Source organism: Metarhizium brunneum, chromosome 1 (assembly GCF_013426205.1).
Source record: "Metarhizium brunneum chromosome 1, complete sequence".
Classification (NCBI taxonomy): domain Eukaryota; kingdom Fungi; phylum Ascomycota; class Sordariomycetes; order Hypocreales; family Clavicipitaceae; genus Metarhizium; species Metarhizium brunneum.
The window spans coordinates 8,693,952-8,716,548 of NC_089422.1; the positions used below are offsets into that span (position 1 = coordinate 8,693,952).

The window sequence follows — 22,597 nt, forward strand, 5'->3', positions numbered from 1 at the left end:
GGGAGGCCGAACACCCGTCCATGGCGCAAACGGCCCCAGCTTTCTGAGTTTCCAATGGGCAGCAACGTCTGGGATCCACAGCCCAGGGGTCGGCACAGGCCAGGGGCAAGCTGATGGAGGATTGGTGCACTATCTCCAGATGTCCACGGACCGTCCGGCAAGGGCGGAACGACGTCATGAGGAAGACTGGATGCGATAAGGCGATCCAAGGCCCTCGGTAGCTTGGTGAGCTTGTGCTGGACGCTACTTAAGAACCAGCACCCCTCGAATGAAGGCGCGATATTTTTCTCGATTGTGCCAAATTTAGTCAGTGGGGCCAGAATAAAAACCAGGAAACAAAACCTGATAGACGAAGATGGCTTCCAAAGGAAACGAGCTGCCGGACTTCACAGTCAGCGACTATGTCAAGTTCTTCTGCGCAGGCGCGCTTGCTGCTACATCAACTCATGCGGTACGATGCCAATGATGCTTCAAATAACCGGCTCGCTCAGTGCGCGAAGATGCTGGGGACACCGCCATGATCCGATACTGACTACGAAACACTGCAGGCCGCGACGCCGATTGATGTTGTCAAGACGCGAATTCAGGTCGACGATGCCATGAAGGGACTCAATATGGTTCGAGCAGCTCGGACAATTGTTGCAAAAGAGGGTTCATCGGCATTGTTGACCGGCTTCGGTCCAACCGCCGTCGGTTATCTGGTCCAAGGCGGCGCCAAGTTTGCCGGATACGAATTCTTCAAAAAGCAGTACATTGCGTTGGCAGGAGGACCAGACAAAGCCGTCAGCAGCCGCATGGGCATATACCTGGGTGCCAGTGCTACAGCAGAGTGTTTTGCAGATATTCTGCTTTGCCCCCTTGAGGCAACTCGAATCCGACTAGTCTCGCAGAGAGGCTACGCGAGTGGGCTGACGTCGGGATTTATGCGAATGGCCCGAGAAGAAGGCTTTCGAGGATTCTACTCGGGTTTCGTGCCGCTGCTGTTCAAGCAGGTGCCGTTCGCCGTCGGGCAGTTCTCAGTCCATGAAGCCGTCAACGAGATCATTTTTCGGTCAATGGGCCCAGAACGAAAGGCCAAGCTCACCAGCCTGGAGTCAACGGGAGTGGAGCTCACGTCGGGTCTGGCTGCTGGTGCCGCCGCTGCCGTGCTGTCACACCCAGCAGACACGTTGCTCTCTGCCATCAACAAGGGAGCTGGGGACGGGAGCCAGAGTGCCACAAGTAGAATGTTTCAACTGGCCAAGGAATTCGGCCCCAAGAGGTTGTTGTTGACCGGGTTAGGGCCACGTCTGGTCATGACCTGTGCACTGGTTTCCGGGCAATTTGTCATATATGCGCGATGCAAGGAGCTGACTGGCGCACCGCCAAGTATCGAAATTCACAAGGAGAAGGCCTTGTAGACACGGGTAGCCAGAACGGGGCGTGGCCGCGGCGCAAGGGAAAATGGCTGGATTCGGCGTTTATCGACATTTGGTATGGGGAGTTGTTGAAATTCGATGCGACTGCACCAATAGCGTTCTCATCGGTGTCAAGACAGACAGACGAGACAAATTTTAGAACCTAGAGCTGGTTAGACGAGCAGAGCTAGAAGTGGGACATGGAGGGTTTAGCATCTATCGACAGTGTCATATCGATTCAAAAAGCGGTTTGACGGCAACGCGCTGAGGGTCGCATTTGCAGTGGTGAGAGAAAGGTGACCATACCAGACTCGACATCCTATTCATTCGTATTTGTCAATTGGAAGGGGCGCCTGTGGCGTCAGCCATTCCATCGTGCAAATAGGGAAGGCGCTCTACACACCTACCTTTTTGGACCAAAGCGACTCCAATACTCCGGCGTTACTTCTTGGGTGCCTATGCAAGGTGGAATGCCTCCAAAGGCTCGAACAATGCAAACGGACCTGAAATTTTAACCGTCTCGCACAATATTCGAGGACGCGTTTATTTTTGTTGCAATCCTCAAGTTGCGCATGGATCACGCTGAAGTGGCCAGGCCTGAGGGAACTGAAGGGGCGTGTGCACTCCGCATGTCCAGGATACAAAGGCACTTAGGTAGGCGCGCGTGCAACGAGCCGACTGGCAACTTCCAGATGTCAAGCCCTGCTCTTCGGACTCTTGGGACAGAAGGCACATGCCGCGTACCCTCTACTTCTGTAGCCCCCAATACAACCACTTGTCCGAGTGTAGCGGAAACTTGGACACTGTCGTTCCTTCTGTAATAGCGTCTGGTCCACTTCAGCGCATGCACCGTATGCTTCTAATCTCTAATCTTGCCAAGTAAGTACTTAGACTTAAGTACTATGAACTGCTCGCTCAACTGTACTTAAGTACTTAGGTAGCGGTACGATGGTAGGCCCAAGTACTGGGAACCCGCCTGCCCCACCACCCCAGTGCCCACTTGCCCAAGTAGTACTCCGTGGCGTTGCAGGCTTTGGTTAGGGGTCGCCCCCGATTGCCATAGGCCTGGTCTGGACGTGAAAGACCACGACGCTTCAAATCCGACGTCTCTCCTTCATCTGGCCGAAAGTGTCACCTATATACACCCTTCATCATCCACAGGCCGGACAAAGCCATCGCACACGAGGCCTGTGGCCCGGCACGCAAGCGCACTTGTAAAGATACACTTCAACGACACGAGGTCTTTTTTCCGCGCTCTCCGGACGGGAAATTCGCCACTTCCATCTCGACTTGGGGACGACTCTTGTTTCGCTGGCGACGGAAGTTTCAATCCCTACACACAAGCTCCAGACCTTGATGCGGGCTCATGTGTGTGTCTACCTGGGTATTTAAAGATACGCCATAGAGCTTCCAGATGTATTGAAACCTTTGGTATTTGTATCCGCTCTTCGCCTTCACCGGGCGGCCATCGCCTCCGTTTCGTGCACGCCGCGTTATCCTTCGATATGAGAGCTGCGCTTTTCGCTGGCCTTGTTGGCCTCGCCTCCCTCTCCTATGCTGGCCATGCACCAAGGGACTACAAAGACAATGACTACTACGTTATACAGATTGACTCCTCTGTTCCTCCAGAAGAAATCGCGTCTCGCCTACATCTTCGACACGAAGGTACCGTCGGTGCACTGTCCGACCATCATGTTTTCCGCTCTCGAAAAACTGAGCACGACGTCGTACGAAGAGAACTACTAGAAAGTAAGAGGAAGAAGCGCACACTAGAGGAGTACGATGTGCTAGACAATATACGGTTCTCGGCTAAGCAGGAGCTGCGTCGACATTTGCATAAACGTGTGATCCCGCCACCTCCTCCCGGGGCTCATATACCGCGTGCTGTCGCAGATCCTGCCCTCTCGGCCGTCAAGAAACAGCAAACAATCATGGATACCCTCAGCATTAAGGATCCGATTTTTACGGCGCAGTGGCATCTGTTTAATTCTGTCGAGGTCGGCAATGACGTCAACGTGACTGGTGTGTGGATGGAGGGCATTACTGGCAAGAATGCTACCGTTGCCATCGTCGATGATGGCTTAGACATGCATAGTGAGGATCTTAGAGAGAATTATTTCGCTGAAGGCTCCTACGACTTCAACGACCACGATCCAGAACCCGCCCCTGTGCTTTCAGATGATCACCATGGCACGCGATGCGCTGGAGAAGTCGCCGCTGTCCGCAACGATGTATGTGGTATCGGTGTTGCGTATGAGTCCAAGGTCGCAGGCATCCGTATTCTGAGCGCCGTCATCTCCGACGAAGATGAGGCCGAGGCTCTCATGTACAAGAACGACAAGAACCAAATCTATTCATGCTCTTGGGGCCCTTCTGATGATGGTCGCACTATGGAGGCCCCCAGTGTTCTGATCAGAAGGGCCATGCTCAAGTCTATTCAAGAAGGTCGAAATAAGCTCGGCTCTATCTTTGTCTTTGCCAGCGGTAACGGAGCGAAGAGTGGAGATAACTGCAACTTCGATGGCTATACCAACTCCATCTTCAGCATCACAGTCGGCGCTGTTAGCAGGGATAATCAACAGACATATTACTCAGAACCTTGCTCCGCTCAGCTCGCGGTCACTTACAGCAGCGGTGGCAGCACTTCCGACGGCTTCATCGTAAGTACTAACTAATAACCTCACTCATCGGGAACACATTGGCTCACAACACCTAGCACACGACAGATGTCGGGTCAAACAGATGCACAGATCGTCACGGAGGAACTTCGGCGGCAGCTCCACTTGCCGCTGGTATCTTTGCCCTGGTTTTGGAAGTTGACCCGGAGCTCAGCTGGAGAGACATGCAATATCTCGTCATGGACACAGCCAAGCCCTTTTCGGCCCCGGGTGTTGTCTGGAACCAGACAGGTATTGGAAAGCAATTCAGCCACGCGTTTGGTTATGGCAAAATTGACACCTACGACCTTGTGCAGAAAGCCAAGACTTGGAAGAAGGTGAAGCCTCAAGCATGGTTCTTTTCTCCTCGGCTTGAGGTCAATGGGGCGATTCCTGAAGGGCCAACCGGCATTAGTGCCAATTTTACTGTCACGAAGGACATGCTAAAGGAGGCAAATCTGGAACGATTGGAGCATGTGACAGTCTTCATGAATGTCAACCATACTCGACGGGGTGACATTAGCGTCGACTTGATCAGCCCATCCAACATGGTCAGTCAGATCGCAACTACTCGCAGCGGTGACGAGCACTATGCCGGCTATGTTAACTGGACCTTCATGAGCGTTGCTCACTGGTAAGGAATATCTCCACTGCTCACGCCGTTTCAAATGACTAACACACATACAGGGGTGAATCCGGTGTTGGAAAGTGGACTTTGGTTGTTAGAGATACAGAGCAAAACAAACACAACGGTTCATTTGTCGACTGGCGCTTAAAGCTATGGGGTGAGTCTATCGATGCCAAAAAAGCCACCGAACTGGGTATGCCTACAGAGGATGAGTATGTCGATCTTCCTGTTACGCAAAGTCCTACGCCAACAGCCAGCCCCACGCCTACAGCCACTGCTTCACCTACTACTACTGCTACTGCTACTTCCACCGTTCCGCCATCCTGGTTCCCCGGCTTTGGGTCCAAGACAGCAATGCTGTGGGTTATTGGTGCTGCTGTTCTTATTGTGCTCTTCTGTATTGGCTTGTGTATTTACCTCTTCATCGCTCGAAAGCGTCGTAACACGCCCCGTGACGACTATGAGTTTGAGCTACTTGATGAAGAAGAGGCCGATGGTCTGAATAGCAATGAGAAGGGCGGTGAAGGCCGCCGAACCCGCGGTGGCGAGCTATATGATGCATTTGCCGGGGCCAGTGATGACGAGGAAGAATTTGATGAATACAGAGATCCGTCAACGGAAAGATTGGCTGGTAATGGGTATGAAGAGGATCAATATGTCGTGGGTGAGGAGAGCGATGACGAGGGCAGTTCAGGCGCGGCCGAAACAATGCCCCTTGGCGGAGGAAGCCGATCATAACCACCTTGGCGTTTAGGTACATGGAACAAGACTCCATTTGGATGTGGTGTATATTTTTGAGGGCCAAGGCCGTGATGACAGTTGACGGGTTGTCTTTTTTCCCCAGTTTTGGAATATGCTTCCTGTTCAAATAAATGCCTTGCTCATCTGCATGGGATCAAAAGGAGTTTTGAATGTATTATCAAAGGATCATGCCTAGCCCAGCATTACGAATAGATTTACTTAGTACTTGAACACACTGGACATGAGACATGGTTTCTCGGACCGAATAGTGCCTGGGGCTGTTCAATAACCGGTCTATTTACAGCGAGCGCATTACGTTCTGTATGACGCTTAAAAGGTTGCTATCGTAACTACTTAATCTTATTCGCCAACGCCGAGCCAGAAGAGAGAGAAAAGGAACAGAATCAGCCGCAACGCCAGTGTTTAACTTGTAGCAATATCAATTACGCGGCTAGCACGCTCTCCTGGTCCATTTCTTTGATGTACCTCTCCCAAAGGTCAACCACCTCTCCGTAAAACCCGACGTGTGCATCCGCCAGCCCACCCAGCTGTGTCTTGAACTCGGCCCTCTTGATGCGCTCGAAATCGGCGACTTCCCGGACGACCTCGTCGTCGAACATGTCGCTCGTGGCACGGGCCCGCTCTACCTCGGTGGTGAGCTCCTCGACGCGCAGCTCGAGCTTGCGCTGGCGCTCGCGGCGGGCCTGCTCGTGGTCGACGCCGCGGACGTCTTCGATCTTGGCGCGGATGAAGGAGCCGGCGCCCGAGGACGCGTAGCCCGACTGGAGGGAGTCGCGCTCCGCGGTGGACTTGTTGAGGTACTCAGTGAGCTGTTCGTAGTCGAGCTGCTTCTGCTCCCGCGCGCGGAGGAGGTTCTTGAGCGAGAGGGAGTAGGCCTGCATGTCGCGCAGGGAGCCGAGGTAGTCCTGGTCGGTGACGTCGCGCAGGGTGTGCAGGTGCGCGGCGGTGTCTTGGATGGAGGCGGCGAAGGCGTGGACCTCGGGCTCGACGCCGGGCTCGAGGGTGATGAGCTTTTGGAACTGCTCCGCGAGGTCCTTGAGGTCCGTTTCGAGATCGGCCTCGCGGCGGACGACGCGGGCGACAATCTTTTCAATGTTGCCCAGGTCCTCGTCGAGCTTGTCGCTCTTGTCTTTGACTTCGATGAAGCGCCTGTCCGGCTTGTGCAGCTTGGTGAAGGCGTTGATGAAGGTGTCTGCGAAGTTGTCGAAGACGCCGCTCGAGTTGCTGGGGTCGGTGGAGAGGCTGGTGCGGGCGCTGCGGCTGCGCATGGTCGCGTTCCAGTCGGGGCTCTCGAGGAAGCTGTGCAGGATGGGTGCCCGGCGGAGGATGGGGTGCAGTGATAGACGGGTGAGGAAGCGCTGGAACGAGTGTGCCCGTCGCAAGGTGAAGTCTGGGCCGAAGCGGTCGCCGCGCACGTATTCCATGCGCTGCTTGTCCGGGAGCGGGGGCACGGCGGTGGCGGGATAGTCTCGCATGAGCTGCTTGTATAGGAAGACAAAGTCTGTGAAGCGTCGCCGGACAGTCGTTGTTTCTTTCTGGAACGACTGGAAGGTGGACTGGTGTGGAACATGTCCATGTTAGCTGTTTGTGTCTCACTGACGATGAGGGGACTTTGCAGTCAACAGCCAGCATTGCCTCCTCGGCGCCGGAGGGAAGGGCCGACGCTATGTCGCATAGGTGCTCATACGTACGTGAGTGGTAATCAGATATGAAATGAATGCATCCTTGCTGCCGTCATTCTCCTTGAGCGGACTACCAACTGTACACTCGAGCTTCTCGCTGCCTAGCCCGTGAGGATCGAGCTCGCGGCCGCTACGTCTGGCTCCTGAGGCCTCGCCATCATGGTGCCCGTGCTGTCCTGCGACTGAATTTACTGCGGTGTCGTGTTCCGTCCATGATATGCTGGAGAAGTTGTCTTGGTCGTGGTCTTGGTCAGTGACGGCCATGGTGTTGCTATTCAATGTGCAGCACGGCGTTGTACGGATTCGGCGAGCGGGGCCAACGAGCTTGACTGCTTTCGCGCTGAGATGCAGGTGTTCTTTGCAGAGAGGGATGGCCCGAAGGAATCAGTTTCGTCGACCGTGAGGAGCACGGAAAGGAAAGAGGGAGCAGCCGAGGGGAAATATGCTCCTGAATGGGTGAAGGTTGCAAGTGCGAACAGTAGGAACAGCTGGTGGGAGCTCGGATCAATGCTGTGGCGTGGGATGATGATGTGGGGGCTGAAGAACCCCGGGGGTGTTTGTTGCGGAATACAAAGACAAGAACAAGCAAAGAACAAGATTCAAGTGTCGCAAGCTAGAATGAAGCAGTTTATGGGCCCAGTAAAATTGACCAGCGGCTAAATCAACTACGCATATTCGCATTTTGTGTCAAGTGAAGCATCAAGGTCGTTTGTCATCTCAGCCATGCCACACATGTACCCCTTAACAACATCATGAGAGCAGCCCCTACGACGATGACGCACGCCTCCGGAGCCTTCAATTCAATCTTCACAACCACTGTATTATATGGAAAAGGGTATCAGTGAACTTAGCCCGACACACCATCGTAATGCAGCCGAAAGCTAGTACATACAAAATTCAATGCAGTCTATTTCCTATCCTGTTGGTGGCAAAAAGTCTATGTGATGTATATATGTCGCCTTCACCGTGATCCCACCATGAGATGGGCCATGTGCACCGCCCGCTGAGTTTTCTGTTGTGCATGTCAATACACCCAGCCCCTATCCCGAAAAAAAAAATGCCTACTCCGCCACATTTCAAATCATACATATGAAAATAAAATAATATTCGTTGAATGATAGAGTGGCTTGGAATTTGTTCTGCCCAGCATGTGGCAATGAGTAGGGGAGATGTACTTTGACGCCGACGTTGCGTGTCGCTTTTTTAATGCGAGTCTTGGTCGATTCATCAAGATCTGCGCTTTTTTTGTCATTTATATTGTTCACTTTTGCTCCGCGTTGGACTGGGTCTTGGCCTGTCGCTCGGTTACTTGAGCCTGTTCGCGCTCAGCATCGACCATTTCGCTGGCAGCCTTCTTGTCAGCACCCTCAGCTTCAGCATGCATGATTCTCTCCTCCTTTTCGTCAATGTCTTCAACGTCACGGGGTGTGGCCATGCCAGTGCTCTGGCTTTCTTCGTTCTGTTCGTTCTCCTCCTCGATAAGCTCCTGCTGCTCCTTGACAACCTCGAGACGCTGTTTGTTGGTGGCGGCGCCTTCGGCGTTGTGGACTTCGAGCTCGATCTCGTGGAACAACTCCTCGGGGATGGAGGAAAGTACGCCGATGAGAGCGTCAATCTGGCTTGAGCCTTCGCCAGAACCCTGACCATACATGTACGCATTGCTGAGGACGAGCAAGGTAGACGGAACGCCCTCCTTCAGACGCAGATCCAACCACGACTGCAGGTCGGTTCGCATGCGAGCAGGAGACACGCTGTGAGTCCTGATACCACGAGCAGCGCAAGCCATCTGCAGTTCCAGGACGGTAAGACTGTCAACACCTTCGAAGCTGATGGCCTTGTCGTCTCGCTTGATTTGTCTCATGCGATGGCGAACCTGATATCGCAGCATCATATCCGTACCAAAGGTGTTGAGGTTCATGTATCGGCACATGGAAACCAACTGGGGGCGAGACAGGTTGTCAAGGGTCATGTCATCTCGGAAGACCTTGCAGACCTTGATGACATCCTGGTGGGTGGGAGCTTCGCCAGTGGAGCGGACCTTGCGAAAGAAGTTGGCGAACTCCTCCTTCTGGGCCGTTGCCTGGCTTAGAGGAAGACCAGTCTCCTTGAGAGTCTGTCGCAAAAAGCTGCTCACTTCTTTTCGCGTGGATCGCAAGACGGTGGCCTTGGCTTCCTTGGACTTTTGGCCCTCGAATGTGCTCGGCAGCATGTTGGGGAACAGCTTCAACGCCAACGGCAGAAGTGCCTCACCAAGTGGAACAATGATGAAGACGCTGAATGGGACAAGGCGGCCCAGATCCTGGACTGTTCGTCGCAGCTGCTTGTGTTCTCTGCGGGTGAGGTCGTAGCCAGCAGCCATCTTGAGCGCTAGTCTCCAGCTAATTTTGACTTCTGTAGCAAGCAGCTTACTTCCATCCCAATAGTGCTGGGCCTCTTTTTTAACCTTTTGCCATATAGTGAGCTTCTTCTCTTCCTTCTCCGCCTTGGTCACCTCCTTCTGCTGTGCCAAATCATCTTTTTTGGCGGCCAAGTCAGTCATGGCGGCCTCGGCCTGGGTTGTGTCAGGTTGGCCAGCGGTTGCGGTTGGGCTCTGGGCGTCTACGTCCTTGGCCTCGACGGCGGGGTTCTCTTTCGGCAACGGTTTCTTAGCCTGGTCGACGTTGAAACCCGGTGGCAGGCCAGAATGTTGTGAGTCAGGTCGGTGATGCTCGGTGCTGACCTGTCGCATGGGAATCAGCAGTGCCAGTGCCGAAACCTGTGACTGACGGCCGATATGCCTGGCCATCAAGCTGGGTGTAACGCCGCGCGACAAGGCCTGGGCTATGTAAGGTCAGTACTGGAGATGCAACAAGACGGTTTGAGCAATGCTGACCGTTTCTTAACAAGGGGGTTCTCGTGGCTGCCCGGCGGGCAACTGTGGCCGATGCACTCATGATGGAGCAACGAAGTCGCCGTTGGGCGAAGTTGAGAGGGTTTCAAGAGAGTGACTGGAATCTGCCGTATTACAATGACGTGTGCGCCCGCGCTGTAACTGATTTGTGTTGTTGTGCGATGAAAACGAGGGTTTGGGGATGGTGATGAATGGTGTTAGGGAACAAAGTGCCAGAAATGCAAATGCGAATCGCCAGAGGGTCCTGATCGTGGCCAAGCCGGGGCGTCCACATGCTTGGTTGAGCACCAATGACGGGACGGGCGGGACTATCGGGCCCCGTGCATCGACGTATCCAGCCCAGCAAAAAGGATCCGCCGATGTGGCCCGAGCGGCGATTGGTTGAGGCACGTGACACCGGTCCCTCAACGGTTACGCCGATGTCCGCAAGCCTTTTCTGACAGCTACCCGGCAGCCAGGAACTGAGATTACGTCAGTCTTTTTCACGAAGGAAAATAATACTACTGCCTTACTGTGGTTTGCGCCAAGGACGTCTTTTTCATTCGTCTCTCCATGTCTCTCACTTTTTTTTTTTTTTTAGAGGGTTGGAGGGGATGCGTTTAGACTGTATCCTCCCATCGTACTTTCACCATTTGCACTCAATGAGGAAAGTTGCTCACACAACTCTGTATGAACACTGGATCCATGCAGTACGAGAAGTGATGTCGCCACGATTCGAAATGCAGACTCAAAATTTCTCACCGAACGTCTCCATAGTTAAAGTCTAGACATCTGTGGTTTAGCATACATCCAGTTCCGTACAAAAAACACGACTTCAACCCATTTACTTGCAACCAACAGAAGCAAGGGTGAAGATTCCGCCCAAAATACCATTGAGAGCACCAGCCATGGCACCACCGACCTTGGTAATATCGGCACAGACACCACCGCCGACATCAGGAACTTCAATAGTGACGTGTACGTTCATGTCGGCCTTCTGATCGCCACTCTTGCCCTCGACGCGGACCACAATCATGTCAGTGAGGTGGTACTGGTCAACGTGCTCGGTTTTGCCCGCTGTGACCAAGTCCAAGTCAGCATGTGTTTTCCCGTTGGACACCAGGGAAACAAGGGTTCGAGGGAAAACTCACGATCGCAGGGCGTCGGACCTGCGGCCCCAGGAATACAGCCATTGCCAACCTGGTAAGGGACGCCCTTCTTCACATCATAGGGGGAGTGGGCGGCAACATTCTTGACAATCTCAACCAACTGGTCGAGGCTACCCTCCTGGCCAGGGTCTTTGAAGGAGCCGCCAACAGCAATCTTGATCTTGGCGCCGATGAGCTGGTCATCCTTGACGACATTGGTGTCAATCTCGAATTTGCTGTCGCTGCTGCAGCCGTTGGAGAGGCAGTGGTCCTTGATCTTGTCGAGAGCGTCCCAGGGGGGAGTGCTTCCGTAGTTGACCTTGTGGTCAGCCAGGTCTGCCTTGGTGTTGCCGCCGTCGGGGTTGCTCCAGGAGCTGGCCCGGCGGTAGTTCCAGGTGGTTGCGGCGGCGGCGCCGAGGGTAAGAGTTGCAACTTAGAGAGTCATACTTGGACCACTCCTCAATAACTTTGAAACTTACAAGGCTCAAAGTACTCATCATTCCTTCGCATTTACCTAAGGGCACTGCCAGGAGCATCTGTGCTCGGGTTAGGATGGACATGATTCAGCTACAAATGTGAGGGCCAGCAACGGAGACACTGCAAAACGCCCTCGCCAACAAGGGGTAAAAGTAAAAAATAGAGTATAGAAAACTCAAACTAGGCTACTCATTCATTCGTTGAAGATACTTCTCGTGTGCAGCGTAGTAGTAGGGAAATGCTAATTTAGTGGAATATTCGCCTTCATGTGTCAAGTAGTAAGCCCAGCTATGATTACTGGGACCCAAAATATGTTCAAGTACGATTAGGAAATATTGGAAACGCTTTAGCAATTGTGCATATTGATCGCCCTAACCCCTGCCCTGGCATGCTTCTCACGTTCTCTGGGAGACGCCGAAAGTCTCTTCTTGCTTTCCCGGAGATTTGGATCCGTACGATAAGGAAGAAACGGCGCCCCGGCATTAGATCTCTTTCCATGTCGGGGCCTCATTTCTCGACATCCAGATACTAGGCATCTTCCTCGCGTGACTTGGAGTTGGGGAGGCGTACCTCAGTACCGTAGTGCTTTATTAAATACTCAACCACCTCGATGTCATCTTCCCTCATAGCCTCCTGAATTAAATGACTCACTGCACTGGTATTTAATGTCTCGCCAGCGTCTGGAGAATCTCGACAACACAGCTCGCTCTCCAGCTCTTTGTTGATCCTGGCTCTGCCCACCAAACGCTGGATCATGGGCAGACAGCACTTCGCGGTAGCCGCACAAAAGAGCTTGTTTGCCCACTTTTCTCGTATCATGACGTCCAGGACGTCATAAATAAAGTCAAAGACTCCATCCCAATTTTGACGCCGTAGGTCAGTCTTGCGACCAAACCACTGGTGAATGACTAGCCGGAAGAACTCCAAAGTAAGAAGCCGATGCTTCGCCTTCTCGTCGAGAGGCAGCATCCTCAGCCTACATATGTCACCCCACTGGATGAGTTGATCAGCAGCCTTCATGATTGACTTGGGCAAGAACTTTGCGCTGCCAAAGTCGGAACTCTCAACCACGTGGCGAAACATGTCGGGCGAGCTAAACAGCGCGGCAATACCAAGGGGGTCATACAAACTAGGGTCAAATACGACCCTCGGCAAAATAACGCACCCAGGTCGGCGGTTCTGCTCAATCCAGTTGTGAATCCTGGTAGAACCGGGCTCACATAGCTTTTCGATGCTCGCCAACTCTACTAGGGACGGCGTAGTGATGACGCTCCAGTGCTCAACCCAGTAGCACGAAGCGTAAACGAACAACTCCCCAAAGCCGCGCTCCGTCGGGTCGTAGCGAATCATGGTCTCCTCCCACTCGTCCCAGCTGCAGTTGGCAGTGTAGTTATTAGGCTCGCTGTCGTCGTTGAACAGGTCAACTTCTTGCGGTAGAGCCTCGATAGCGAGCTGCTCGTCAGAAAAGAGATGCCTCTGGCCAACCTCGTCGAGCAGGAGATACCTGACGCAGGTATTCATCAACTCGGCCTCCAACATCTCCGCGCAGCACTCGGCCGATGGTGTATGCGGCATGCCCGACGAAGCTAGTGACTGGGTGACGAAGTCCTTTACCGACAGGTGCAGCAGCCGGACCTGACGCTTCTTCACGTCTCCAAAATCGATGTGGGCAACAAACGGTCGGATCAGGCTCATGACGCGGCCACTGTCTACAAGATCGGCTAGAGATTCGATGCTTGTTATACCATCTCCGGCCAGGGCCAGCGTCACTGCCCATGAGAGTTCCAATATGCTAAGCGGCCTGCGGACGACGGAGAGGAATTTCAAAGCCGTGACGGCAATGGGTTTATTTTCAGGCCGGTTTGATGTACATTTCGTTATGCATTGGCTGTACAGGGTGTGAAGCCTATCGGGAAGTGGTATGTCTTCCAAAAACGTCTTCATAGGACCGAGGGCTCTTATCTCGAGCCCTTCGATTAGCTGAACGACGGTATTCGTCCAGATGGCGCTCCCGTTGGCACGTTCGGATAGCGTGCGGATAATGAGCCCTTTGACATCTGGCGACAGGTGATTCAACCTGTCGTTTACAATCTTTTTGACAATGATGCCATCTCTCCCCGCGTGAGAGCTCACGTAAATTTTTGGCGTCTCGCCCAGAAGCTCTAGAATTTCGTCTTCGGGACGGGTAGACAGGACAACTTTTAGTTTGGACGTCACCTGCATCGATGTATCCAGGAACTCGACCAGCTGTTTGCGCGACCGCCTATCAAACTCATCCAGGCCGTCGATTGCGATGAAAAGCAAACGGTCGACGTCTCCCAGGAAGCCTTTGAGGATGCGTTCTAGAAAGGTCTTGTTCTTTCCCGGATTCCGGTCCCCCTGTGTTCTGGCTTGGTTGTATAGCTCGACAAAGGCCTTCTTCTTGGCGGGAAAGTCTTCGAGGAGCTGCAGGATCCAGGTCGACAGGAAGGAGGCGTAGTTATCAGTCTTGCCAGGTTGGCAGTAGTAGTAGTAAACCTTGGCCCGGGGTAGCTGGAACTGACTCTTTTTGACCAACTCGTCGACAAGAAACGCCATAGAGACGCTTTTGCCACTGCCCATGTCGCCAACCATGATTAGCTTTTGGGAGCCAGTGGCGTCGGTTCCACAGTACCAGTTGAGGAAGTGGGCGTGCTTTAATAGAAATTCACAGGCCTCATCGGCACGAATAGCTTGAAGTGAGTCATGGTGTTCGCTTTGAACCAGTTCACTTTCACGGCCTAGCCAAGCGGCAACTGAGAGAATGAGAATCCTGGCACTTGTAGGCAATGATGCTGGAAGAAATGGGGACTTACTTTGTTGATCGTAGAGCATGACCTGGATCTCTTGGACAACCTCTAATGTGGTTGTATGAATAAGATTTCGAAGATTGCTAGCGCGCGTTATAAACTCGCTGATAATAGCAGGCAGTTTATCGTTTTCCAAGATGATTTTCAAGACTAATTTTACTTTTCTCCTAGTTAATATGTCGTATGCAGCTTGATAAAACTCCAGGATCTTTTGATATACGGATACCAAGGCCTGCCAATAGTTAGATGAGCTGCAAAGCGGCCAAGGACGGAGACTACCTTGTGTATATTCTTATTCTCGGATTTCTGGCCCAGCGTGTCGCACTCATCAATGTATGACATTTGCTCCAACATTTCGCCAATCTTCTTGGCAAACTCGACGTCGGCGGCGGCGAAGCTTATGGCAATCTGCATCAATAGCTTTTAGATAGGTGCTCTGCGAGATGGTAATCGACTGGTCGGTTCAATCATAGTACGTACCGCTGTGACGCCCTTGACCACCCCAAAGACAGCAGCGGAAACCGGTTGCATATCAGTGAGAGGAGTAGCAAGATCCAAGGCAAGTTTGAATTTCTCCAATGGTACCTTGATACGTTGTAAATATTCCACGCCCGCCAGGAAGGCAGACTGCTCGGTCAGCTCCGTGTTGAGTTCTTCGAGCTGATGGAATAACTGCTCAATGCCTTTGCCTTTCAAGATCGCCACGTCTATGTCTTCGCCTAGACTTTCCACGGCCTCGCGATATGCCGCGCTCCAAAGGTCTGAAGCTGGCGCATCGTCCACAACCGCCTGGGAGGGTTCATCGATGGTAGTGTGGTGTGATGTGCTTATGGAGTGACTGTCCACAGGTGAAATTTGATCGTGGCCGTCATCCACGGCGGGCTGTCGGCCCAGTTTGCCATGTATCGAGATGGAGGAAAGCGAAATGGGCTCGACCGATGTGTCTTGGTCTTCTTTAGGCAGCCTGTGTGAATGATGAGTATATTTCTGTCATTTGATATCCACTACTGACTTAGGTCTTAAACGGGCTTTGAACCTGCGCCGAAATTGGCTCAGGCATTTGAAAATGCGATGATGGCGGAATCTACATGGAGCGTTTGCATTCTTTGTTGACGAAGACATGTCTGCACCGATGCCACGATGTTTGAAGGCAGGACATGAACAATCTCGCCGAGTTATATGCGATAAATATTCAAGGGAGACAAACCAAGTTGGAAAAAGTCAATGCCATCTGCATTCAGGGCGACAAAGGGCGGAGAAGGTCGGCCAGTCAGCCTGCAGAACAGCCACATGCACGTACATGGGCACTAATGATGCGGCTAGGCTGCAGGTTGACCTTTTGTTACACAAGGCCCAGCCTGGTTTTCGCCCAACCTGTGGAGCTTCTGTTACAAATCTCCATGTATGGACGGTGTAGATCAGGGGCCGGGCTGCGTTGATGGTCACCGGCATCGCCCATTAGCCGCCCAACCTGGTGGCCGCCGGGACGCTCTGCCCAATGACAGCATTGAATTGACCTCTGGCATTTCAACATTGTGTCGACGTTGAAGCTATAATTAGTTTACAAGCGCCTGGCTTTAGTTGGGCTTGCTGTTGGCCCCAGAGCATTGGCCAGGCCAGGCATGAAGAATCCAAGCCCCATAGACAGTTGACATGGACGTTGCTGACAAACACTGAAGTCTGGTGAAATGTCTCAGGTTTGATCAGGACATTACACACCTCAACTGCATAAGTGCCACCAGTCCGCCGGGTGAATTGTCTTCCTACGAGTGGACATACATGACCGGCGACCGCATGCGACTGGACGTGAACGGTCGAAAGAACGAATCAAGCATGTTGAAGAGGAATCAACTGGTTGTTTAGTACCAGCGAAATTCTAAACGCCATCTATCCTACACGCAGCTTCGACCTCTCTCAGTCCCGCCGGAGGAGTTGTTCTTCCATCTCTACACAATGAGCATCGCTCACGGAGCCGTCAACTTGCTCTTCACCCCCAGCATCGGCCCACCCATATATATACAAACTCCAATACACAAAGACACCAAGCACACTCAACCCGCCCTACAAGCTGCATCCTTTCGCAACCCCCATATTCACATACAGCGGCCGCCCGTACAAAATGGCACCACTGGCGAATGCACTCCTCAACGCATCGTCTGCAGCGAACAAACTCGCCGCATATTGCGGGTGACTAGTCGGCAAGTGAATAAAGATGCCCGGCCCGACCGCAAACGAACACCCGCAGTACATAATGTGGCCCAGCGCTGGAACTTGCCAAGGCACAGACTCTTTGGAGGTCCATCCTAAGAGAAATATGCCCACCGGCACGCCCAGCACACTAAGGAGCCCGGGCCGGAGGAAAGTTTCCTGCGTGTTAAAAGTGCCGAGTTTGCGGACTCTGGCCTTGGTCGTGAGGTGGTACTAAGCGTAATACCATATTGTGCATAGGATGCAGGAGACGAGGACGCAGATGAAGACGGCACTGGTGAGACCTGGGCTTATGTGGTAGATTTTGGGATAGACTAGGGGGAAGACCAGACTTTAAAGAAGGAGTAGTAAATGCTATAAACGAGGAACATCTACACGCTGTTAGTGGATAATGCCCCCTATAGGGCTGGGTAGGTTACGTGCGTAAACGTTGATAAGGCAACTGCAGGAGCTTTGACGGATACCCCAAACGGCTTAACGAGCGCGAGTTTCACGGTCTGGGCCGCACTCTGATGCTTCTTCCACAGGGATCCCGTGGGAACAAATGCCAAACATCCGGTTCTTTGTCGAAGTCGTTTGGCCTTGTAATACAGGAGCGTTGGCGCCGCCGTTTCGGGGAGGAAGACGACGAGCACGACAAACACGAAACCCGAGAGCCGTACGATTTCCCCCAGAGACCGGTGCCTACTAAAGAATTGTTATCTAAAACCTCCCCGAATTGGCCTAGTATCGGGTAGACATACCCTTTAGCTTCTACGGCAAAAGCAGAAAGAATCGGAGCTAGAGCCGGTTCCGCATACATGGCACTAGACCACGCAGCTAGAGGATACGGCAAATACACGATAGAAAACTGCTCGCGTTAGCCTGGTTCATTATAAAGAATCCTTGAAAGCATACCACGTCGCCGAGTGTGGCTGCCCCAGTAGCCAAGCTAGGGCTGCCGAAGAAACCCTGCAGAAACCGCAGGACGACCAGCCCTGAAAACGAGCCGCAAAGAGCCGCGCCGACAGAGAGCACGGCGAAGATGAAGAATGCGACAACGTATACTGGGTTGCGGCCAATAAAGGCAATCTCACCCAGGGATGAGAACAAGAGCGGCCCAAGACCATCTTCTCCTTATTAGCACGGTGGTGTAACGTTGAAAGGATAAAGACGCACAGCCTAAAATATAGGGGGAAAGACCAAGAGAGGCAGCCGCTTCCGAGACATGAAGGCGTCTCAGTATTTGGCTTGAATCAATATATTAGCTTTGTGGTCCTGGCTTCTGGCGAAGATGCCGTCTTACTCTTCGCTCGGCGCGAATATCGACGACCCGCAGTGCATGGCAACCGTGTAAACACTTACAAGTTAGTAGTTGGCCCTCTTACCGGCCCAGATTAGCGACTCACCAGATTACACTTGAAACCAACATCTTTCTCCATTGTGCCCAGTTCTGTGGATTTACAGGGTTGTCGTGGGATTCACTGCTCAGATTAGCCGCCTCCTTTATCAACCTTGTGATAAACCACCAATTCACTTTAACCTCTGTCGCTGCATCTTTATCATCACTCAATGGGTCAATCAACCCCCCGTATGGAACAGATTAATCTATATTCCTACGCTGATACTTGTTTGAGTCGACCGGGAAACAGAGACATTTGTTGCGGGAGAGGAGGCGTACGGCAGTGCCGAGGGCGGTATTGCGGACAATATGTGCCATTTTGACAAGCCTTTGCATCTTGGACACATTTTCACAGGTATACCAGCTGCACAATGGGTTGGTTTTATAAAATGTACATTGACATTGACTTGCAAGGCACTCCAAGTGCGCAACGGGGCATGCCACGGCGTCAAACGGTTCCGCTTAGGCTATTCGGGAGCGGAGGATCGGCCCCACATCGGCCGAGGGGGACATCGGACTGACTATTTGGTCAGGGGCGAGCGTCGTATGTCCGAGCATTCAGGTGCTTTGTATTACTAACCCAGGCACCGTCATGTTGTTTCGCAATGGCCTTTCCATTGTTGCGCGGCGCTCCGCTCAGCTACGGCGTACAGAAGCCGCGGGGTTTGAACGATCGCAGGCATGTTGTACAGAGGAATCAATTGGCATCTACGCACATACAAATCATGACTCGTAATATAATACACGCGAGCATTTTGCCCGGTCGACTCCAGAATCCTCACGCTGCGCTCGCCTCAAACGCCTGTAACCAGTCCCTGTCGAAAAAGTTGGCAAACATGGCGTCCTGCTCCGCCAGCATCTCAAAGTCGGCAATTGGCGTCTGGGCCACAGCGCCAGCCTGAAGGACAGCGTGGGCAATCTTCTTTAGCTGTGTTAGAATCTTTCTTGCCTTGGGCCAAATATCTTCGTAGTGCTTGAGGGTGCCCATGGAGACTCGGATGCGGCATCGTGCAATCTCGGCCTCGTCTGGCGCAAACGCCTCCTTGCAGGCCACCAGGTGGGCAATCGTGCAGCAAGCGACGGTGCAGATGAGAAACGGAGACAGTTGGGCGGCGCGCATGGGGAGCAGAATGAGACACTGGTTCTGCTTTCGAATGGCGTCGAAGAGCTTGTCTGCGTGCTTCTGATGATCCATGATGCTGCCGATGCTGGCTTCGGGACGCAGAGGCGGGGGAGGGCTGCCGCAGTCTGACAGGGCCTCGGCGGCGTTGTAACTTAGGTTTGAAAGTGGGCGGTGTAGGAATACAAGAGCGCTGGATATTTGTTAGCCAATGTATAAGTACAATGATGGTGGAATCCTTGCTTTACTCACGTATACATCATTATGTGCGCTTGGAACATGAGCTGATTCATGGCATCCTGCTGGACTGGGAGGTCACGCTTTGAAGGTGGCAGCATGATGAACCAGGAGGCTATTTCGGCTTCCATATTGCCGCATATCATCTCTGCCTGGGAAATGCCCGAATACTGTGTCGAGGAGCGTATGGCCCTGACGTATATGCGATTTGCATCGATCAGATAGGTAAAGGAAGAGAATGACTTGTCGTCCAGTGCATACTCGCGGCACTGGTAATCCGACATGGTTGACGCAGTGGGCGGTATTGTCTGAGTTTGTAGGTCAGTGTGAGTTGGCGCACCAAGTCCGTACTGTTGGGCTCACCAATTGGTCGTAAGATTCATCCTCACAAGGCAGGTCCACGCTGTTCTCGCCACCTAGTAGAGCCGTTTTGTAGTCTTGACGGATGATGCAGTAATTGGCATCAGCCACGTAGACCATCCACCACGTCCGACGCCAACTCTCGGCAAGAACTGGATCAAATCCCGCCTCTGCGTCCGCAAAGCTCTTCTTATTCATGCCAATGAGTCGTGCTTGCGCCAATGCCCTGACGAATAATTTTTCGGCTTCAGTTACCTCGTCACACATGCTCTCAGCCAAGGACATGAGCAGAGTGGACTGGACAGTGAAGCCGTCGACAGCAGCGTCCGAAGTGTAAATGCTTGCTCGGAGATGATGTTGACGAGCGACCGGGTCCCTGTAGCAGGAACCAATGTACTGCATGACATTGACTAGTAGCCGAAGACTTGGTAGGTCATCCAAGAGGCTCAGCTTGGCCTGAAGGGCTCGCCGAGGCAGTACAAACGGGTGACTCGGATGAAAATATTCATAGTACAAGTCTAAAAGTGAAGTGTCTCTATCTGACCAAGATCTCACGGTCAATGCCGAGGGTGACTGTGAAGAATCGGAGCCCAGGGAAGCGTCGCTGCCGACGTTTGAAGCTGTATTTGTATTTGTTGGCGTGAGGACTTGAAGCTGACGAGGAGTCGACGCATTGGCGGCGGTGACGGCAGCATCGGTTGTAGCGGTGCGCTTCTGCATTCTGAATTTTGTGCTTCTTCTCGACTCGGGATACGAGCAAGCTCTTGAGAGGGAGCGGCATCGACCACAAACGGGATGTTGAGCATCACAACGGAGGTGTTGGTTTCGGCATGCGCTGCAGGCCACCGAGACTCGGGGAATGGCTCGATGCTCCATGGCGGGAAAGAAATGTGCGTTACGAGGACAGCGGCAAGCGGCAGTGCTGTATGCAACCCATGCGGGCGTCGACTGGTGATCCTGGCCTGCAAGTGAGTGAGTGACTGAGTGACTGCGGGTGTGAGTGAAAGGATGGAGGAGCCAAGTCAAGCTGCGCATCAATCAACGGGCTCCAGGTCAAGTGCCGCAGAGCGGGGCCCCGTCGGGCTGATCGAATGGACATGGATGGAAGGTGCGGCTCGGGGTGCGCCTGCTTTCATTGTGGACAACCTGGAACTTTAAACTTCGGAATCACGAGCACTCGAGCGCACATAATCAATGGATGGCATCCGCATTTGCCTATTTACGGCCGGCGTGCGCCCGGCGTATCTATTATGTGCCGCCACCAACTACAGATATTGTGCCTCTTGAGACAAGACAGATTCCTTCAGCGTCCGGCATATCGTCGCCAACTCCTCTTCCGTGACCGTGTAGGGTGGCGCCAACAACACATGATCGCCCTTGACGCCATCCACCGTCCCAGCACCCGGGTACACAGCAACTCCCCTTTCGAAAGAAGCCTGCGTCACCTTGGCGCCGAACCCGATGGAAGGATCAAAGCACTCCTTGGTGGCACCGTCCTTGACAAATTCCACGGCCCAGAACAGCCCGCGGCCCCGGACATCGCCGACAGATTTGCACTCGGCCAGCTCTGACCGAAGCAGCTTCTCCAAAACAACACCCATCTCCCGACACCTGTTGACGAGGCCGTCCCTCCTCAGGATCTTCTGCACGGCCAAGGCGGCGGCGCAAGACACCGGGTGAGCTTGGTACGTGTGGCCGTGGTTGAGGGCCTGGCTTCCCTGTCGGAGAGCATCAACGACCCTGCCGTGGACATACAAGCCGGCAATTGCGGCGTAACCGCCTCCCAGACCCTTGGCGGCCGTGACAATGTCCGGCACGACATGTTCCTGCTCAAACGCAAAGAAGGTGCCTGTCCTCCCCGTGCCGCACATGACCTCATCCAAGATCAAGAGGATGCCGTACTTGTCGCACACCTCTCGCACGCCGGCGAGATATCCCGCCGGCGGGACGATGCAGCCGGCCGTCGCGCCAATAATGGGCTCGGCAATGAAAGCAATCACCTTGCCGGGACCGACCCTCAGAAACTCGTCCTCCAATTCCCGCAACAGCCGGTCCGTAAACTGCCCGTCTGTCTCGCCGTCCGTCTTGTACCGGTACGCATACGGCGGCGTGACATGCGACACATGCGGATACTCGAACCCCTTGTAGGGCACTTTTCTCGCCAAATTCGACGACACGGACATGGAGGCCATTGTGTTCCCGTGGTAGCTCTGCCTCCGAGAAACAAAGTGCATCCTGTCCGTGTCGTTCCTCTCAAAGTGGTATTGGCGCGCCAACTTCATCGCAGCCTCGACGGCCTCGCTCCCGCTCCCCAGGAAAAGCGCCTTCTCGAGCCCGTACGGCGTCCCGTCCAGAATAAGGTCGGCCAGCTCCTCGGCGACGGGTGTGCTGTACGACTGCGTATGGACGTAGCCGACTTTCTGGGCCTGCTTGGCCATGGCGATTTGCACTTCTTGGTTGCCGTGGCCGATGATTGCGACGGCGGCACCTCCGCAGGCGTCCACCACCGCCCGGCCGTTGGAGAGGTGCAAGGTGCATCCGGACGCGGATTCCACCATGTGCGGGGGGTTCGCCAGCGACCTATGCAAAAGGTGACCGTTGTGTTGTGCAGCGGTGGCCGCTTCGCCGGTGGTTGGTGTTGCCGTGCAATGAGGCGCCATGGTACAGGTACAACACGCAAAATCTATAAGGCTTCAACTGTATTTTTTTTAGGCCATCTCCCGAATTTTGACTTTATGCAAGGCTTTCCCAAAACGGCGTCGACAATGCATGCCGTGTAACGCCATCTCGCAGTTTATATTCACACTCTAATCCGAGGAAACACCCCCTTCCAGAGCCGAAAT

General features: G+C 53.4%; 8 protein-coding genes across 8 annotated transcripts; 2 read left to right on the plus strand and 6 right to left on the minus strand.

The window, feature by feature from the left end:
• Nucleotides 1-355: 355 nt before the first annotated feature.
• Nucleotides 356-1,400, plus strand: MIR1_0 (Mitochondrial phosphate carrier protein; the record flags this gene model as incomplete). The annotated part of the gene is made up of 2 exons (XM_014692442.1): nt 356-451; nt 549-1,400. 2 exons carry the CDS (start codon nt 356-358, stop codon nt 1,398-1,400), a joined length of 948 nt encoding a protein of 315 aa, XP_014547928.1.
• A 1,502-nt stretch (nt 1,401-2,902) lies between these two features.
• KEX1_0 (Protease KEX1) lies at nt 2,903-5,420 on the plus strand (the record flags this gene model as incomplete). The annotated part of the gene is made up of 3 exons (XM_014692441.1): nt 2,903-4,057; nt 4,114-4,688; nt 4,742-5,420. The coding sequence occupies 3 exons, from the start codon at nt 2,903-2,905 to the stop codon at nt 5,418-5,420; spliced, it is 2,409 nt and encodes an 802-aa protein (XP_014547927.1).
• Nucleotides 5,421-5,866: 446 nt separating this feature from the next.
• Nucleotides 5,867-7,390, minus strand: ATG24 (Sorting nexin-4; the record flags this gene model as incomplete). The annotated part of the gene is made up of 2 exons (XM_014692440.1): nt 5,867-7,000; nt 7,136-7,390. The coding sequence occupies 2 exons, from the start codon at nt 7,388-7,390 to the stop codon at nt 5,867-5,869; spliced, it is 1,389 nt and encodes a 462-aa protein (XP_014547926.1).
• Nucleotides 7,391-8,387: 997 nt separating this feature from the next.
• Nucleotides 8,388-10,059, minus strand: mdm28 (LETM1 domain-containing protein mdm28; the record flags this gene model as incomplete). The annotated part of the gene is made up of 2 exons (XM_014692439.1): nt 8,388-9,946; nt 9,999-10,059. 2 exons carry the CDS (start codon nt 10,057-10,059, stop codon nt 8,388-8,390), a joined length of 1,620 nt encoding a protein of 539 aa, XP_014547925.1.
• A 780-nt stretch (nt 10,060-10,839) lies between these two features.
• G6M90_00g026630 (uncharacterized protein) lies at nt 10,840-11,653 on the minus strand (the record flags this gene model as incomplete). Its single annotated transcript, XM_066129970.1, has 3 exons — nt 10,840-11,072; nt 11,147-11,575; nt 11,623-11,653. 3 exons carry the CDS (start codon nt 11,651-11,653, stop codon nt 10,840-10,842), a joined length of 693 nt encoding a protein of 230 aa, XP_065985763.1.
• Nucleotides 11,654-12,148: 495 nt separating this feature from the next.
• mfs1_2 (Transporter mfs1) lies at nt 12,149-18,355 on the minus strand (the record flags this gene model as incomplete). The annotated part of the gene is made up of 12 exons (XM_066129971.1): nt 12,149-14,394; nt 14,455-14,680; nt 14,728-14,856; nt 14,929-15,412; nt 16,550-16,869; nt 17,076-17,340; nt 17,400-17,506; nt 17,554-17,765; nt 17,815-17,885; nt 17,942-17,995; nt 18,045-18,192; nt 18,256-18,355. The coding sequence occupies 12 exons, from the start codon at nt 18,353-18,355 to the stop codon at nt 12,149-12,151; spliced, it is 4,362 nt and encodes a 1,453-aa protein (XP_065985628.1).
• A 460-nt stretch (nt 18,356-18,815) lies between these two features.
• On the minus strand, nt 18,816-20,474 carry G6M90_00g026650 (uncharacterized protein; the record flags this gene model as incomplete). Its single annotated transcript, XM_014692435.1, has 3 exons — nt 18,816-19,350; nt 19,410-19,702; nt 19,758-20,474. The coding sequence occupies 3 exons, from the start codon at nt 20,472-20,474 to the stop codon at nt 18,816-18,818; spliced, it is 1,545 nt and encodes a 514-aa protein (XP_014547921.1).
• A 545-nt stretch (nt 20,475-21,019) lies between these two features.
• G6M90_00g026660 (uncharacterized protein) lies at nt 21,020-22,414 on the minus strand (the record flags this gene model as incomplete). Its single annotated transcript, XM_014692434.1, has 1 exon — nt 21,020-22,414. The coding sequence occupies one exon, from the start codon at nt 22,412-22,414 to the stop codon at nt 21,020-21,022; it is 1,395 nt and encodes a 464-aa protein (XP_014547920.1).
• Nucleotides 22,415-22,597: the final 183 nt, after the last annotated feature.